Source organism: Nanorana parkeri, unplaced genomic scaffold (assembly GCF_000935625.1).
Source record: "Nanorana parkeri isolate BGI_ZX_2015 unplaced genomic scaffold, ASM93562v1 scaffold569, whole genome shotgun sequence".
NCBI classification, from domain to species: domain Eukaryota; kingdom Metazoa; phylum Chordata; class Amphibia; order Anura; family Dicroglossidae; genus Nanorana; species Nanorana parkeri.
Genome location: NW_017306837.1, coordinates 31,999 through 49,798, shown reverse-complemented (window position 1 = coordinate 49,798; position 17,800 = coordinate 31,999). Strand labels below are relative to the sequence as shown.

Genomic DNA, 17,800 nt, shown 5'->3' with positions numbered 1-17,800 from the left:
TATATATATATATATTTATTTTAAAATACTTTTTAACCATAGAAGGTAGTCAAGTCTTGCAAGCCATAACATGGCTTTTTCCCTTTGGGCATGGGTAGACACTTAGAGGTTTGGGCAATAAATAAAATTATGTGAGATGGCAAAGGGTTCCAAAGCCTGTTCTGCTGTTGCATTAACCTTAACCTAAGAAAACACTGCACCTCAGAGAGATGTTTTTGCAAAATGACCATTGGTTGGTACCCACACCTGGGGGCAGTTTGGGTTTAGGCTACGTTCACACTATATCCAGGGTGTTTTCACCACAGTTACCTGCTGGAACGCACTAGATCGCATACTGTTTAGCTCCCTGCGTTCTGGGGCAGGAGGGGGCGTGGCGGTGCATTCAAGTAATTGGAACTGCAGTCACTTCCCCTGCCCGCAGTGTGGTCGTCTGCACCAGAACGCATGGCACAGCAATGCCTGCATTCTGGTCCAGTGCGATCGCCCCAAAAAAAGTGATTGTACTGTACTACCTCCCACCCCAGAACGCAAGGACCTGGACAGTATGCGATCCAGTACGTTCCAGCAGCAAACCATGGTAGAATGCACTGGAGATGGTGTGAACGTAGTCTCAAGGTTAAACTAGAAGTACTGTGTCTTAGATGTACCCCAACTAGCCACAAGAATGCTAGTTTAGGGAGCATGAGCCTTACTATAATGGTAACAACAAGATCAATAGTAATTCTGGGTTCAGCAACAATGAGGGTTCAGATGTATTGTAGTAGGCAGGGGAGCGGTCTGAAACCTGTTATTACAAATGGGAATGTGTTTTTGACAAAGATGTATGGATAATTATTTGCTACCCATGGCAAGCTGTGTTACCTTAGGCCACAGCCTAAGTTCTTAATGCAAAAATTTGGACTTGAATCTTGTGGCCTGCCTGTTTGTAATCCAATTTAATTTACTTAATGGAGGCCTACACCAGGTTACCACTTTTGTGATGATTAAGGTCAACAATGATTGGATGAAGATATACAGTATATGAAGAAAAGGCCAGGACTCATTTTATAAGAATACTGATTTTGTCTTCATATTGAGTGCAATGTGCAATGCTGTTGCTACAATGTAATTACCAGAAATGTCCATGAAAGGGTTTTATGTGCAAGAACTTTTAATTCGACCAACAGCTAGATTTATTATTAAAAAAAAATACACAAAGGAAGGAGTGCTACTACCTGGGAAGCTACTATAGGTGGGTAATGGAAGCAGATACAGACACTCACTGTTGGATGAAGGCAATGATGATCCTATGATGGAAGACGAGCGGTGTATTGACATCAATGGAGGCGTGTCTGTCGTCCATATGAAGTGGTAGCTGGAATAGGGGGAGTGGTTGTCATGGAGAGAATATCCGTTTAGTGACACAGTGTGTAAAAAAGAAACTAGTTGGTCAGGCTGAGCCGTGGCGGCTAGGCAGAAAGTGTTCGTGCCGACCGGAACTTCCAGTGGATGATGTCCAGCAAGGGACATTGCAACAACGATGCACAGGGGTCACAGCGAAGTGTAAAAATAATAATCCTTGATGTTAGACAGGGCGAGAGTTCTCCAGATAGCTACGCGTTTTCGAGGCGTTGCCTCTTTGTCAAGCCTGGATCAATAGTGCAGAAGGGATAGTGGGGGAAAAAAGGAGGCATTTAAATCTGACAGCTGGGCAGAGAAACCAGCTGTTTGGCTGCATGATTGGTGGAAACCCAAAGGGGGAGGAATCCAATGTCCAGCGGGACACCCCCACAGGTTTCATCAACTGGAGGAGTACAGTCTATGGCCACGGATAAAACAAATGAAGATAAAATAACAACTTTTAATGTAAACAATTAGTGGAAAATGTCATGAATAATTCTTGGGTGAGGATCATGGTGTGGGTTAACTAATGATACATAGATGTCGCGTTTATCCAATGATTGTATCATATTGCAGGGGTGGTGGAACCCTCCACATGAAAACGTGATAATAAAAAAGTCGGTTTTTAGCTGTTGAAAAATTATATGGAGAAGTAAACCTATTTAAAGTGTATCACAATAAGAATTAAAACAAAACGACAACTGTAAAAAATATATATTATTTAATCTTCATTAAAACAGTTTTCTGTTTTTTCGTTGTTTTATTGGTTCTAATTTTTATATAAAAACTTTCTTCGAAAAAAGTGTGATAACTAAAAGTAAAAACTATAGAATCGTTTGTATTTCTACTGGTGAAACTCGAATAATTAGAATATCGTGCAAAGTTCATTTATTTCACTAATGCAACTTAAAAGGTGAAACTAATATATGAGATAGACTCATTACATACAAAGCAAGATAATTCAAGCCGTGATTTGTCATAATTGTGATGATTATGGCTTACAGGACATGAAATCCCTAAGAACCCCAAATCCACAACCTCAAAAAAGTAGATTATTACATGCAATCAATAAAACAAGGATTGTACATAGAACAATATTGGACCTCTGAAAAGTACAAGCATGCATATGTACTCAGTACTCGGTTTGGGCCCCTTTTGCAGCACTTACTGCAATTACTTTTGCATGATATTCTAATTATTCGAGTTTCACCTGTATTTCCTCATTGAGGCCTATGGGTGTCAAAGTGTTGAGTTTATATATCCAGAAGGTCTCTCTTCTGCACAAAAGTTGGAAACGTTCGGATGAAGTTAAGCGTGGAGATATGTGTTCAATGGCAAAGACCCGGAGGTACTGAATCCTCTAGTGATGTTTCAAAGTAAAATGTCGGGGATCACTGTGTTCAAAATCCCCTTTTTCAATGAATCGCCTGTGTTCCCGATTCTTGTGCGTAGGGGGCGTATATTTCACTTTGAAACATCACAAGAGGATCCAATTGTTAGTTTATAAAAAAAATAGTAGGTCCATGCCTATAAATCAGGGGTGGGAATTCAATAAATTACGGCAGGGGTGCCCATTAGGTTGATCACGATATACCAGTGGTTCGCCAAGCTAACGCTGGTAGATTGAGAGTGGGCTCCCCACTGCTTGCTATTGTGACGCTGTAGACTGGAAGGGGTGATCCGCCCTCTTCTCCTGATGTGTTGGATACTTCAGCCTGCCCCTCCCCTCCCGAAGCGTCAGACACATTCAGGCCGCCCCTCCTGACCTGCAGTGCACTAGGACACACAAGGGCCGCCCCACCCCTCCCGAAGTCTGTTGGACATAGTAGCACTAGTAAGGATGAAGAGCCAGATGAGGAGATGACATTTAGTTATGGCTTGTAGTGTTTTTTTTTAATATAAATTCTTTAATGGCTTGTAGTTGGTAACTTATCAAACTTGGTATAGTCAGGCAGAAGAGCCGTAAGAGGTGTGGGGAGATAGGTGAAATTATCTGAGCTGCACATAGAAGGCAGGAGTACAATGGTTTGAGGAGATGAACACAGAGAAAAGAGGTTAGAGACACAAAGAGCTTCACACAAAGGGAAGGAGTGATATGGTTTGGGGATCTGTGCACATAAAGAGGTGAGAGGCTACAGAAGTTGCTGATGGAGAACACAGGTGGGGTTGGGTTTGTTACTGAGGTGTACTGGGCATGACCTGTGTGTGCTGCAAGGTCAATCTCACTGGCCATGCATTTGTTTCAAAGATACATTCACCACTGGTGGCAAAATTCCCCCTGCCCCAAACAAAAAAACTGCACACACCTCACCAAATATAAGCAGTTCCAGTCATCACATTAGTGGTGAGTTAATTAAATGTTTGACCAAATACAGTATAGCAGGCTAATTTTTAAGCTGATAATTTTGTATGGCCACACATTATCTAAATATCTAAATGGCCCTTGGTAAAAAAAAGGTTCCCCACCCCTTCTATAGATGCTACTGTAAAAGGAGCACAGTCTCTCTGACCCCCTCTTACCTCCCAAACCCTATTTTCTTCACACTGTATATGCAATCTATCTTAGTCTATTAATATTTTCTAGCTATAATACCATAAAATCACCATGTGTAGCTCTCTTTCCAAGTTCTGATTTGCTTTTTTGGGGGGGAATTTCCAGACTCTGTGGTTTTACAGGTGCAATAGAACTTTATTTATCACGTTGTTTGTTTATGGATATGAACAAACATAGGGGGATTCCATGTCAAAATAAACAAACAGTTTCCAGAGACGCAAGCAGTTGAGAGTACATGCAAATTTCATCCTTTCCTATAAAAGATAAACAAAGCCTATGCCTACCTACTTCCTGATCCAACTTATTGATCATTTAATGTGATGGGGAACCCACTGGCCATTAGGGTGTCTCAGAAGGCAGGATGGGTAAGGCCAAACTCCACTTTCAATAGAGAAGGATAGAGTATACATGCAGGTGTCTTTATCTCTAAACCCAGGTGTCTCTCATCTCTAAACCTATGGATTGTTTTGACGTGTAATTCTGCTTATACATTTTTATTTGCTCAGTTTGACTTGCCCGGTTTTACAACATTACATTAAATCACCAGAGGCTCTGTACCTACAAGTTCTTTAGGCATAAATCACACTTGCACAGACCACCTGTGTTCAAACATGGCATGTCAGGAAGGTAGATTTTATACTTTCATTTAGAATTTTTAAACTAAAAAGTTTTCTGAGTTGGCACAAACCTTTACCCCTTAGTAACTCATCAATTTAAATGCATTGTATAGTGTTGTTTTTAACACTATACAGTAAACTTCCAGTTATCTGGCACCCACTGGGATCGGTAGGTGCTGGATAACTGTAGCTTCTGGATGCTTGAGAGTTAATAGTAACTCTCAAGCAGCCCCACTCCCCTGCCCCATTCATCTGCTGGCTAGAAAGGAAAGAAGGTTCTCTCGGGTCCACTCCTCTGCTCAGTGGATAGGTTCAATAGCCAGCCTGATATAGGCTATTGCAATTTGAAATGGCCTGTAGCAGGCTGGCTATTGCTCCCCATTTTTTACATTGTGCTGCCGACCGTGGAATCTAGCCACCGGCCGGCAGCAAGATGTAAACAGAGAATTTCCATAGCCCCTTAATACATTTAGTTGATGATTTTTTTAGTGTCCCCCATGTCTATCAAGCAACCGCAAAAACAAATGGAGCACATATGTCCTTGAATTATTGTTCTTTTCAGTTGCTTTAGAGTGCCGGTTGCTTAAATGCCTGATAGTGGGGGATCTTACTGTATATAGTGTTCTAGATATCATTTCAACCTTTCCGCTTTTGTTTAGGTCCCTTCAAACTTTACAACTCATTAGCAATGAGTGTAGTGCAACTATAAGGGAAATTCTTCCCTGTACACAATTCCAAGAATGACATTTCACTCCGATAACAAATATACAAAATGACTGGTAGTTTTAAAGAGGACTTTTCAGTAATGTTCCAGAACTACATAAATTCCTGAAATGTCACGATATATAGAAACAGTTTTTACCTTTATCATTAAAAATCAGTCCTTGTGCTCTAGTCTAGTGATTTTGCCTTCGGTTGAGATGTCATCAGTCTGCTGCAGTTAGTAAGTAGCATTTCCTCAATCTCTTCTCCTCTAGTGATCAGACTGTAACTTTGTAGTAACAATGTGAGGGACTAGAGAAACTAAGCTGTGTTAGACATTTGTGAACACAAAGTACTGCACAGACACTACGATGATTATGCCATCTCTGAGGAGGCATCCCGGGTCAGGAACTGAACCATGATCCACTGTTACTTGAACAAAGATGGTCTTGTCCTTTTGGAGGGAAGAGCAGAAAGGCATTGCTAGGGGGAGTGTTGTGATCACTATGAGAATTACTTTCACAGTACTTGGCATGCATGCAGTTAACATGAGAAAATATATCAGATGTTAAATCTGCTTTAGGCTAGTGATCTATTAATGCTGCACATACAGTATCGTATTAATCATTTATCAAATAAGCTTTGAAAACAGGAAATTGGTCATTTCTATAGCCGAACTAAAAAAATATTTTAGCTACAGCTGGTTTTCAGGACTGGCACAAATACGTTTAGAGCATATGCAACTCACAGGAAAAAGGATGCAGCATTTGTCCACAAGAAGTGTTCGTAGCACCTTTTATCTTTATATGTATGTGTTTTATGTATGTATGTATGTATGTATGTATGTATGTATGTATGTATGTGTATGCAGCCAGGTGCACCATCAATGGTATGGTAGATAGGTGGGAGCCAGGTGCACACACCTTTCCATAGACAGTCACTTATCCACCATTCCAGTGATACTTGGTGCCTGCAGATGGATTGTCAGTGTCACTGGAATGGTGGATAAGTTTAAGCAAGGTGCACATACTTTTCCAAGGACATTGCCATCTACAGGCACTGTAAGTATCACTGGAATAGTGAATAGGTGACTCTGTCTATGGAAAGGTAGGTGTGTGCCAGGTGCACACATCTACCATACCACTGATGGTGCACCTGGCTGCCACCCACAGACACTGACTGCATATACACAAAACGCATACATATAACACTTACCCTTCTGGTGGCATAGCTGGTCTCCAGTCCTCTGAGAAATCCTACTGGAGGCAGCGGCATCCAACAACACTGAGGGAGCCTCTTTGTCCTCCTCCTGCTGCCCACAGCTTCTTCTCCCAATACTGGGACAAGACCATCTGGTGGCCAAGGGAGAAGTTGACAAACACTGGATGCAAAAATATCCCCTGGCATTGGTTTCAGCGGACGCTGGAACCAATAGCTGGTTACCAGAGGGGGTAAAAAAATAGAAATATTTAATTTAAAAAAAAATGAAATTATAAAGTTTTTAATTTAAAAAATGTGAAAAGATTAGAAACATTTTTTTGGGTTACTGTCTGACATAATAATTATTGATTTTTACTTTTTGGTTTAGGTTTCAGTTGTGAAATGTTCATTTCGGTGTACCTCTAGCTACACCCGCTTTTTTTGCCATCTGTGTCCCATGGGGTAGATTTCTCTTCACTTCCTGTCAGCCCCAACAGAGAGTGAGAGGAAATCCCCAGCGGTCAGCAGGGTCACCAGGACTGGTGTCCCCATTTGAAGATTTCCTATCTATTCCTGTTCTGATGACGATCCAAAATTTAATGATTTTCTTTCACTGTCAGTGAAAATGGTCACCAGGACAAATGGAGGGGGTGAACAAAGACCGCATAAAAACCTGACAGGTGTTCATGTTTGTCCTGACAGGTGTTTTAATTTCTCTCCACTCTATCCAAAACGAAAGAAAAGTTTTGGCTTCAGTTGCACTTTAAATACTTGAATAAAGCAGTAGACATGTAACCCCGCAAAAATGTGTTTCGTTTCAGATTTTAGTTTTCATTTTTCGGAACCGAAATCTGATGCTGATTGTTGTAAGGATTTCAGATCCTTCCGAATCTTCTTTTTGGAATGAAATCACATGACCATGCTTATGATGCAACCCCCAACAGCCAAAAAAAACCCCATCCATCTGATTAACTAGAGAACAGTCGCATGTCCGAATTTTTGTTTTGAACGACATTCGTACAGATCTGAAATTTCGTTAACGAGCATTCAGATTCGTTTGGATTAGGACTCGTTAGAATTTGGAAATTCGGATGCATCCGAATGTCCAAATGTATTGAAATTCGTACAAAAATCAATTTGGAAAAAAATGAAATTTGCATTTCTATAACGTAACACTGTTGGAACTGTCCAAACATCCCTGGCAGTATTATAGTTTTTCAACTTCTGTCACTTCTTGTATTTTGCTGCACAGGTTAGGCTGTATGGAAATATAAAGAAAAATAAATGAAGGCGCCTGTTAAACAAAATAAATGGAATGCTATCGTTACATCGTAGCAAACGTAATAGTGCGCACACATCTATTACAACTGAACACTATCAAAATGAAATGGTTGCAGTGGGGAAAATGTTTCCAGCATATCCATCAATATTTTTTCCTGTAAAAACTGATAGTAAAGCTGCTACTCAAAAAATGCATATACATGCAAAATATTTGTTGTATGGGCATGTGCACTTTTGCAAACATATTTTGTGTTTTTGGTAGCTTTAACACATAAAGTAACTTGTTATTTAGCACCTGAAGCATGCTGAAAATATGGAAGAACTTTAGGTTAACAGCTTAATGCACATTTAAAATCCATGTAGAACTCTTTTATGATTTATTGTCCTGCTCAGTCAGTTCCTGGTTTAGGTGTCCTGTTTTCTGTGTCACTTCTTCACCTCTAGTCTGCTCACTGAATGATAAATCAGAGTCTTCGGGCTGTTATAGTAAAGGCAAATAGACTGTTCACTTTGCAGGGAATTTGCATTTTGAAAGGGAAGTTTTCCCTTAGTTTAGTGAATGAGGTGAAGCTCTGCTAACTTCCATCATCCAGTCATAGGCAGGCAAAAATAGTGTTTTGTTTTTTTCCTTACACATGACTGGGTATTCTTTGCAAATTTTATTTTTTGCACATTTACTAAGCCAATGGAAAAACCTGCATAGTGCAATTTACTTTGCAAAACCTATTTGCTTTTAGTAAATGAACCCCCTTAAATCTCTGTGTAATGAGCACAAGTGACACAAGAAGCTGTAAAGATGGAGCAAGAAATGGAGAAGCCATATTCCTGGCTATGTAGTGTGGTAGAGTAGTGAATCACTAGAGTTGTTGATTAAGATCTTTGCAGCTAAAACCGCTCCTCTCTATGTATCTCAACTGATGGTTTAGCTGTTTACTTCAAGCTTCACTTTAGACATATTAAAGAGAATCTGTCGTTTTGCCCAGTATAAAAGTGCATTACTTTTTTGTTTCTACAGACACTGAAGTTACGATGTCTTTCATTTGCGAGTTCCTGCGTCAAGCCTCCTTTTTGGAGGGCCATTCTGAACAAGCCACAGTATGTAATGTTACTGAAATGACCAAATATGAATTTACATAATAACAATTATGAAGTAGTATAAAATGTACACTATCGAACATACAGTGACAGTTAAAAAAAAAACAAAAAAAAACAGTTCTGAGCTTTAATTTCATAATTTGGAAAAATAGATGCATATCGGGGTTCAACCACAAAAACTCCATCATAGAACCTCTTGTCCCTAGTTCTTCCAGAGGAAGGCAAAAAAAACCCTAATAAGGAGAGTTCAAATGCAGCTGCAAGAGTGGCTTGTTGAAAATCCGGCCATGCCGGCGCCCCCCTAAAGGCCAGGAAAGTGCCCCCCTACGCTATGCCACTACAGACAGTAAAGGAGCTTTAAAACAAACCATCCCTGACCTCGCTAACTGTTTTATTGAGAATATATTCATTGTGAAAGATCACAACAAAGACTGTTTCAGTCAGTTGCTGACAGCTTAGAAATGACCACTGATTGCTTGCGTTAGAGGGCTGGCTGGCAGACTGCCAAGATTCTGGTGCAACAGAAAGTAATAGGGGAGGGTTGGATTTTAATGCCTGCGATGCGAACTTAGAAAACAAATTTATTAACAATGCTTATAGATACAGAGGTACATACAGGCTTGTTTTAGTGTGCTTTGACTGTGTGTTCCTAAAATGTAATACTTTAGTGTGCATGCTCTGGGCATAGGTCTTATTTTAAGCTGTGAGTGCATAATAAACCTGCATCCTTACAAAAGGCAACAATACTGCTACTTAAAAAAACCCCAGCACATTTAAAAAGAACAGCAGAATGCTTTACAAATGTGCTTTGGACTGCATGGTTTCTTGAGTCTGATGATAAATATGAGGAGGAGGAAAAAGCAGGCAGAAGAGTCCAGTCACATAACCTGTTAGTCACATGGCCAGCTCTCAACCAATCAAGGAGCATCACGGGCTACGTCTGGCTCCACACCACAGCCTGCATTTTATGAATGGGTTGTAAAATGGGAGTTGTGTAGAGTAAAGCGGAGTATAATGGAGATCCACTCTTATAAATATGTCCACTTATAATATAAAACAAAAACTGGTAATTCTTATTTTCTTTAAACATTTGAGTACACTGTTAACATATTTTCAGCTGTGCTTTATTTCTCATATACTGTTTTATTAATTTTAGCAACATGTTTCTGGTGGTCTTCAATGCTTTCCTTCATATGATGGATCTGCCGATGCTGCTGCCTTAGACAAGGCCATTAAAGCAAAAGGTACTATTTACTCAGCTGCTTTTAAATCCCTGAGGAGTGGGAGACTTGGAGAGGAGTACAGTGACATATTTTGTGTAGTGCATATAAAATAATTTTCTGAGTATATATAGTGACACATTTTAAAATCATATTGTGACACATGTCTTGTGTAATCCCACAACAGTTCTGTTTGCCCACATTTACGCTTTTCAATTAACGATCATCTAGAGGCCAGAGACAGAATGATTTAACTGTCTTTTTATGTGATAGTATAAGAGATATTTAGAGTGAAATCCACGATTGTATCAACATTTAAATCACTTTTGTAAAAAGTAAATTTGTGGGGCAGCAAAAAAATGCTACAGCCTTCCAAATCTGTACATATGCATAAATATATTCTATTCTTTTTTTTTTAAAGGTGTTGACGAAGCAACTATAAGCAATATTTTGGCCAAAAGAAGTAACCAGCAGCGCCAGACCATTAAGGCTTCTTACCAGAGTTTAACTGGAAAGGTAATGTACAAAAAACAATAAATACAACAATATGTGTGAAAGCTTTGTTTCCCATTCTCTCTTTAGCTGAACACCACACAACTCATGAGCATGAAGATGACTTGAGCTGACCATACACTGCTCCAATTTCAGCCATGTCCTGCTGATTTCAACCATTCTTGGCCAAACGGTGACTGCAGCCAATCAGATACAGTCACTGTTCGGGTATTCAGTAGTGCACTCGCCATGGATAGCATGTTAGCGTTGATGGGGGGAATCCTATATAAAACTCCTGCAGGAGTACAACTCATAAAATTCCTAGAGGAGTATAAAACTCCCATATGTACTCCTTTCTCACCTAATATATGTTATGGCAATGCAAGGTAATTAGCATTGTTTGGTGGCAGTGCAGGGCAGTTAGCATTGTATGGTGGCAGGGCAGGGCAGTTAGCATTGTGTGGTGACAGGACAGTTAGCAGTATGTAGTGGCAGGACAGTGAGCATTGTGTGGTGGCAGTGCAGGGCAGGGCAGTTAGCATTGTGTGATGACAGGACAGTTAGCAGTATGTAGTGGCATGACAGTGAGCATTGTGTGGTGGCAGTGCAGGGCAATTAGCATTGTGTGGTGGCAGTGCAGGGCAGGGCAGTTAGCATTGTGTGATGACAGGACAGTTAGCAGTATGTAGTGGCATGACAGTGAGCATTGTGTGGTGGCAGTGCAGGGCAGTTAGCATTGTGTGGTGGCAGTGCAGGGCAGGGCAGTTAGCATTGTGTGATGGCAGGACAGTTAGCAGTATGTAGTGGCAGGACAGTGAGCATTGTGTGGTGGCAGTGCAGGGCAGTTAACCATGCATTGTTGAAGGGCAGTGACCAGTATAAAAAGATGCTTTAAGCCGTATCCAACCTAGGTAATGGTGCAATAGAAGTTCCCCTGCTGTTTGTGTACAGTGTAGCAGGCAGGCGACCCAGAGCAGGACAGATGGAGGAAATTCCTGCAGAGGGAAGCCTCTCCCACCCGTCAACCTCTTACCGCATGGGTGGAGGAGGAAGATTTTCTGCCCATCTTTGCTGCTCCTCACTGTTGGCCCATCTTCAGCAGCTTTCTGTGAGTAGGATCAGCCATAGTAAAAAGGTTGCCTGTGCAAGAGGGGAAGGATGCACCCACACCTACAACCCCATCCTACTCAATCTCCACCCACTAGTGCTGAGAGAATGCCTGCTGGCTCGTATGGGGACGAGTTATAGAGGAGACCGAGGGGACACGGTACCCCCCCGGGGAGAAGAAAGAGCCAAAGGCAGATGAGAGCTTCCACCAGACCAGGCCCCTCCACTGAACTCATGGGATTCGGGCCCGGTATAAGAGGGCTGTCTGTACCCCCCTATTGGTGGCCCTGTGTTAGACACTTTATAAACTGTTGAATGGTCTACCGCCATTGTTGTACAAGATTTGAACTCTTCATTAAATTGCTGCATTGAGTGAATTGTACTTCTCTTGGCGTTTTTTAATGGACTTTCTTCTCGCTTAATGTTATGTACTTTATATTTGGGAATTTCTAATATAGATTTGTTTTCCCAGGGGGAGGAGGTTTGGGGGCTTGGAGGGGAGAAGGAAGAAGGTGGACAGGCTTTGGGGGAGGGGAAAGTTTTAACCTTCTCAAACCCCAGCCTTTATATACATGGGTGGGTTGTCCTCAATGACACTTGCTGCTAAGACTACCTAAAAATATCCAGCGTGCCACTTTTTTGATTAGTTTATTAGCCCCACAAAAAATTACTGAATATCAAAATTCAGCCTACCCCCTCATAGATTTCAGTGAGCTTTAGAGGAAAGTTGGAATTTCTCAAGGAGATTCACTGCACGATGCTCTGAAAATAAGGTGGTAAAATGCTTGCATGTATGTAGGCTAACCAAAAAAAATCTCAATTTCTCTGGTTTAATTGATTAAATAGTTTTGGTTGTGAGGTAAATAATTTAGGTAATTTTTTAAACCGGGTTTAAATTACAAGTTCACTTTTAGTGAAATCTCCCCATCCCTATTAAACCCCATTAAAAAATTGCCCTCCTTCCCAAGAACTTCGTTCTGTATGTATGTATGTATCACATGATGTCACTTGAATATTTGTTGACCTGGTCCTTCTTCCCTACCCTTTGCCTTCCCTGCATACTCTTATTTCCTACTCTACTCCTTCTTTTTGAAAATATACTTTGAGTCTCCTCTTTCGTGGTCACTTGTAAAAGAGCCCTTTATGCTGTCAGACTACCTTTCTCTATATTCCAATTTTATTGGAATGTTCGCTGGTAGCCCGATGGGGCTTATATGGTTGCACACCTTAATTTTGATCCTGTAAATTCTGTTTGTACATGCAACACTGATGGATCTGTAATCCCAAGTTTGTAATACTATGTTGTATTAACCTTTTAATGTTTAAAAGTTTATGAAAATCAATATACAGTGAACATTAAAAAAAAATTCTGTTTGCACATGCAACACTGATGGATCTGTAATCCCAAGTTTGTAATACTATGTTGTATTAACCTTTTAATGTTTAAAAGTTTATGAAAATCAATATACAGTGAACATTAAAAAAAAATTCTGTTTGCACATGCAACACTGATGGATCTGTAATCCCAAGTTTGTAATACTATGTTGTATTAACCTTTTAATGTTTAAAAGTTTATGAAAATCAATATACAGTGAACATTAAAAAAAAAAAAATAATACCCTCCTCCCCACTCCAGCAATCTTCGCTGTGCAGCCCTGTCTAGTGTAACACAGAAAAATGTCTCCACCGTGTCCTTAGTGTGCATGTGTGCCACAGCTCCATTCATTCCTATGAGTAAGCTGTATTCCAGCCATTCTGTGCACTATTGCTGAGCAACGGACCTGGGGCTGGGTGTCAACAATGCAAGAGCCTGGGTGACAATGATGATGTATATACAGCTATTCCTCAACGACTGATTCCGTTCCTACGACCAGGTCGTTAAGCGAGGAACTGTATACAGTACTGTACTGCATTAGTACAGTACTGTATAGTGTACTGTAAAGCAGTCAATAAAATACTTACCGAGACCCGTAGCGGAGAACGGAGTACAGCACTGAAGGCGGTGAGACGTCGCACTGTCGCTGCCACTTTCCTGCACACATGGTCGGAGAGCTGGTCTTAAGTGCGAGTGGTCGCAAAACAGGTAAGTCGTTAAGTGTCGTTAAGTGAGGAATATCTGTATAAATGTTTCATCCAGCGAGTAGCTGTATGAATGAATGTCTCTAGATGCTGCCACTAGATTGAGCTGAATAGCATAGGAATTTCCCTATGCTCCACGGCTCCATCTAGTGGCAGGAATGCAATGCGAACAGCATTTGCCCAGCTTTACGCTGGGTAAAATGTCTATGCATCAGCCCCAAAGTGTTGGGAATAGGTAATAACTGGGGGGGATAGGGATGCTTACAGTGACATTCATATTTGATTTTGACAAAGACAGGCCACTGTCCTAAAATCTTGTTTTGGGCTTTGAGCATTGAAAACTAATGCAGCCCTTAACAGACTGCCAACATAATACGACTGTCAGCCTTGTGGAATACTTGCCTTGGTTATCAGATGTTGCTGTACTATATAAAAAATATTCTGGATTTGCTGTTATGATTGACAAATTAATGTCAGTTTGCACTTACTAACTAAGCCTGCAGTTCAGCATTTTACTAACCTACTTCATAATTCAGTATTGACTTGCAGACTCATTGTGACAACAGGAGATTCAACAAACCCCAATCTTTTGACTCGAAATTTCACTGACTTTTTAGGCCGAGGTCATGTGGTGTTTTGGGATGCTTAATATAATTAACTTAGTAAATGGGTTTTGATTATGCGCAATGTATTTCTAGCCTCTGGATGAAGCTCTAAAGAAAGCTCTTTCTGCTACTTATGAGGAAGTGGTTTTGGCCCTGCTGAAAACTCCAGCTGAATATGATGCAGAGGAGCTGAAACATGCCACCAAGGTAATGTAAATGAAGCGTAACTCATACATGGCTTTGTTAGAGTAAATAATGATAACCCATATCTAATTTAGTTGTACACATCCAGTAGGATCAGTAGATACAAGTATGCAATCATTTAAATGTTATAGTTCAAATATTTAAACACATTTTACCTGTAATGGTTTTCATCAACAACACAATAGCTGCTTAAAATGAACAAACACTGCACACAGGTTTCTGACATTACAAATAAACTTAAGCAGTATTCATGGCATAATGTACATTTTTTTAAATTTTTTTAAGGGATTGGGAACTGATGAGGATACACTTATTGAAATTTTGGCATCGAGAACAAACCGAGAGATTGCGAATATAAAATCTGCATACAAAGAAAGTAAGTATTCTAGGGAAACTCGCGTAATATTCATTATTAGAGTCTGCTGAATGTCGTCAGTTTAATATTTACACTGCTATCTGCTTTCTTCATCATATTTTCAGCTATGGTCAGATTTGTTGGTTCTAGTTGATCTGTGTATGTAGTGCAGCAAATATAATAAAATTACTATTGTTTAGCTAGGTTTTATTTTAGACATTAGACTTGATTGAAAATGTTGGGGTCAGAACATAGACCCAGACAATCCAAGTCTAGCACAGACCAATTTACTCATTGCAACCTTTAAATACAACTATGCTGGAAGAATGAAAAACTGTGGAAGCTGAACTGGAATAATGACTTATGATGATGCCATTAATGTTTTAAGTATTATATTTAGGTGAGCCTACATCATTTTCACAGAGCAGTAATTTTATTTAGCTCATGTAGTACTTCCTTGTTCAAAATTAATCATTTATAATCCTTTTTTTTTAATATAAGAAAAGGTGTGTTTATAATAAACCATGTTCTTCAAGACGGCGTCCCCTTTCACAATGGTCGCCTATTACAGGACCACACTTTGTAATGTGCACTTTCCTTAGCCCACAGGAAATTTTCTACCATGATAAGGCCAGTGGGTTGTGTATGCCCCAGGTCAGATGTTAAAAGTTCTATCCTGAAATAGGTGCCAAGAACAATATTTAGGTCTTTCTTTCTCTATAGCAGAAGCAATAAATGCTACAGCGTTTAAAGCACAGTGTCTAGGGAGACTGATTCCTATTGGCTATTTCAATTTGCAATAGCCAATAGTAAACTAGCATTGTACCCGCCCTCTGCTGATGGACCTGATGGATTCTTTTTTTTTCTATTCTGACACGTGGCTCCGTGTCAGAATAAAGAAAAAAAAGACACAGCAGTGTTTCTCTCCTTGGCGGCCGGGAGCAGGAGACTCCCGGAGCGCCAGGGAGAGTTTGCTGTTTGGAGATCAGTGTCCCTGGTTAGCAGGTAACCAGGGATGCTGATCTCTCTGCAAGTGACCGGAGCCAGCCTTAACATCACGGCTGGCTCCGTCCAGCTGTCAGAAGCAGGCTGTCGGCCCCGCTCGGCCAGCTTCGGCTTTCAGAGCGGGTCAGCCGAGCCGATGCATATGCGTTCGGCTTGACTGGGCCACTCGGCCACGTTCGTGAGCTGTACGGGCTATAGTGAATAGCCCGTACAGCACCCCTTCGGTTCTACTGAAGCGAAGGGGTCTTGGGGCCGAAGCTAGCGGGCCGAAGCTACGGCTAGATCCTTCGGCAACTTAGTGAATAGACCCCATAGTATTCCTGCCAAGTTAAACTCATGTCCTTGTATTTATTAAATTTTAGTAAGCCAATGTTATCAAACATATTGAATGGAACACTCTGTGGTTTTATTCTACAGAGTACAAGAATGACTTGGCAAAGGATATCACTTCAGAAACATCTGGTCATTTCCAAAATGGTCTGCTTGCAATTTTAGAGGTATGTTCCTGCATATCAGTGTATGCTTTTTCCATGTAAAATAATTCATGTAGGGCTGAATTTACCATTTAGGCACTGTAATATTGAGAACATAGGCAACAGAGGCAAGGCGATAACTTTTCCCTGCATAGTTATTTACTTCACATTGCCTTTAGAAATACAACCATATTAGCAGGCTAATTTACACATTGGCATAATGTTTTGGGCCAGGTTAGAACCAGAAAAACAGGAAAATATTCTGTAAATAAAAAAACCTGGCATGTGAGTGCTGCCTTGGGAGCCAAAGGATGAAGATGTGATTGCACCAATGTAGAATCTCCAGCTACACTATAAGGCATAGTCATGGAAAGGCAGTAGGCATATCTGAGAAGTGTAGGTTGCCATCCTGTTTTTGGTAGAACCAAGCTCCAAGGAACAACTAGAGCTGGAAGCTAGATTTATGGAGAAGGAACCTCTCTGGATTACATTGGAAATAGTAGGACCCTGGAGCTGGGTCTGGATTGTACTGGAACAGTTGAGACTGAAAAGCTGGATCCAGACTTGCCAAAGTACATGATTGGTCCTACTTGTGAGCAGGAGTTGTAGGATTCTCCAGGGAACGGAGTCTAAGAGCCAACTGTTATTTATTAAGGACCATCTCACGCAAAGTTGGACTTAAGTGTGTGCTGACCCTAGGTCACAACTCCCAAGCTTTACCTGGTGAAGAACCACAAACCGTGAGTCAGGAAGTTACCAGGAAATGGGGCAACAGTTTAAAGGTCAGAGCTAGCTGTGGATATGGATAACTAGAAACAAGCCAAAGGCTAGGGCAGGCAGTGGAAACAGATAACCACGAACAAGACAACATTCAGGGTGGGTAATGGACATGGATAACTATGCATAAGCCATAGTTCAGTACACAGGAATCAATAGAACAGGGCTCAAAATTTAAAGTCCTGAGTTACTAGCCAGGGCTTAAGAGTTACTAGCCACTAGTTGCCCCACCTAACCCCTACCCTGCCCCTGCCTTAACTCTGCCCCTAAACACACCCTCTTAAATAATCTTATGATAATTCTTAACTTATGATAGTTGCCGCAGATCAGGGATTCCTGCTGCAGGAAAATGCAAGTCCCTGACGCAGGAATCCCTAATCACACCTGAAATATAGGTGTAAATTGGGGCCTAATATACACATACACTAAAACACATTAATACACTTATATCAAAATAAAATTTCCCCCGCAAACAAAAAATAATACCCCCCCCCTTCTAAGCCCCCACACATAAAATAATACACCCCCCATCCCAACTACCCCCTGCACACATAAAATAATACACTCCCCCCATTCTAAGCCCCCCCACACACATAAAATAACACACTCCCCCTTATTAACCCCCCCCACACACATAAAATAATATACTCCCCC

General features: G+C 40.8%; 1 protein-coding gene across 2 annotated transcripts in view; it reads left to right on the top strand.

The window, feature by feature from the left end:
• Window positions 1-8,763: 8,763 nt before the first annotated feature.
• LOC108791717 (annexin A1-like) overlaps window positions 8,764-17,800 on the top strand; it is a 34,083-nt gene continuing 25,046 nt past the window's right edge. For both annotated transcript variants that reach the window (XM_018562278.1, XM_018562277.1), the window contains exons 1-6: window positions 8,764-8,829; window positions 9,986-10,073; window positions 10,471-10,565; window positions 14,426-14,539; window positions 14,822-14,912; window positions 16,314-16,393. In XM_018562278.1, coding sequence (XP_018417780.1) covers window positions 8,764-8,829; window positions 9,986-10,073; window positions 10,471-10,565; window positions 14,426-14,539; window positions 14,822-14,912; window positions 16,314-16,393 — 534 coding nt within the window. The remainder of the gene's footprint in view (window positions 8,830-9,985; window positions 10,074-10,470; window positions 10,566-14,425; window positions 14,540-14,821; window positions 14,913-16,313; window positions 16,394-17,800) is intronic.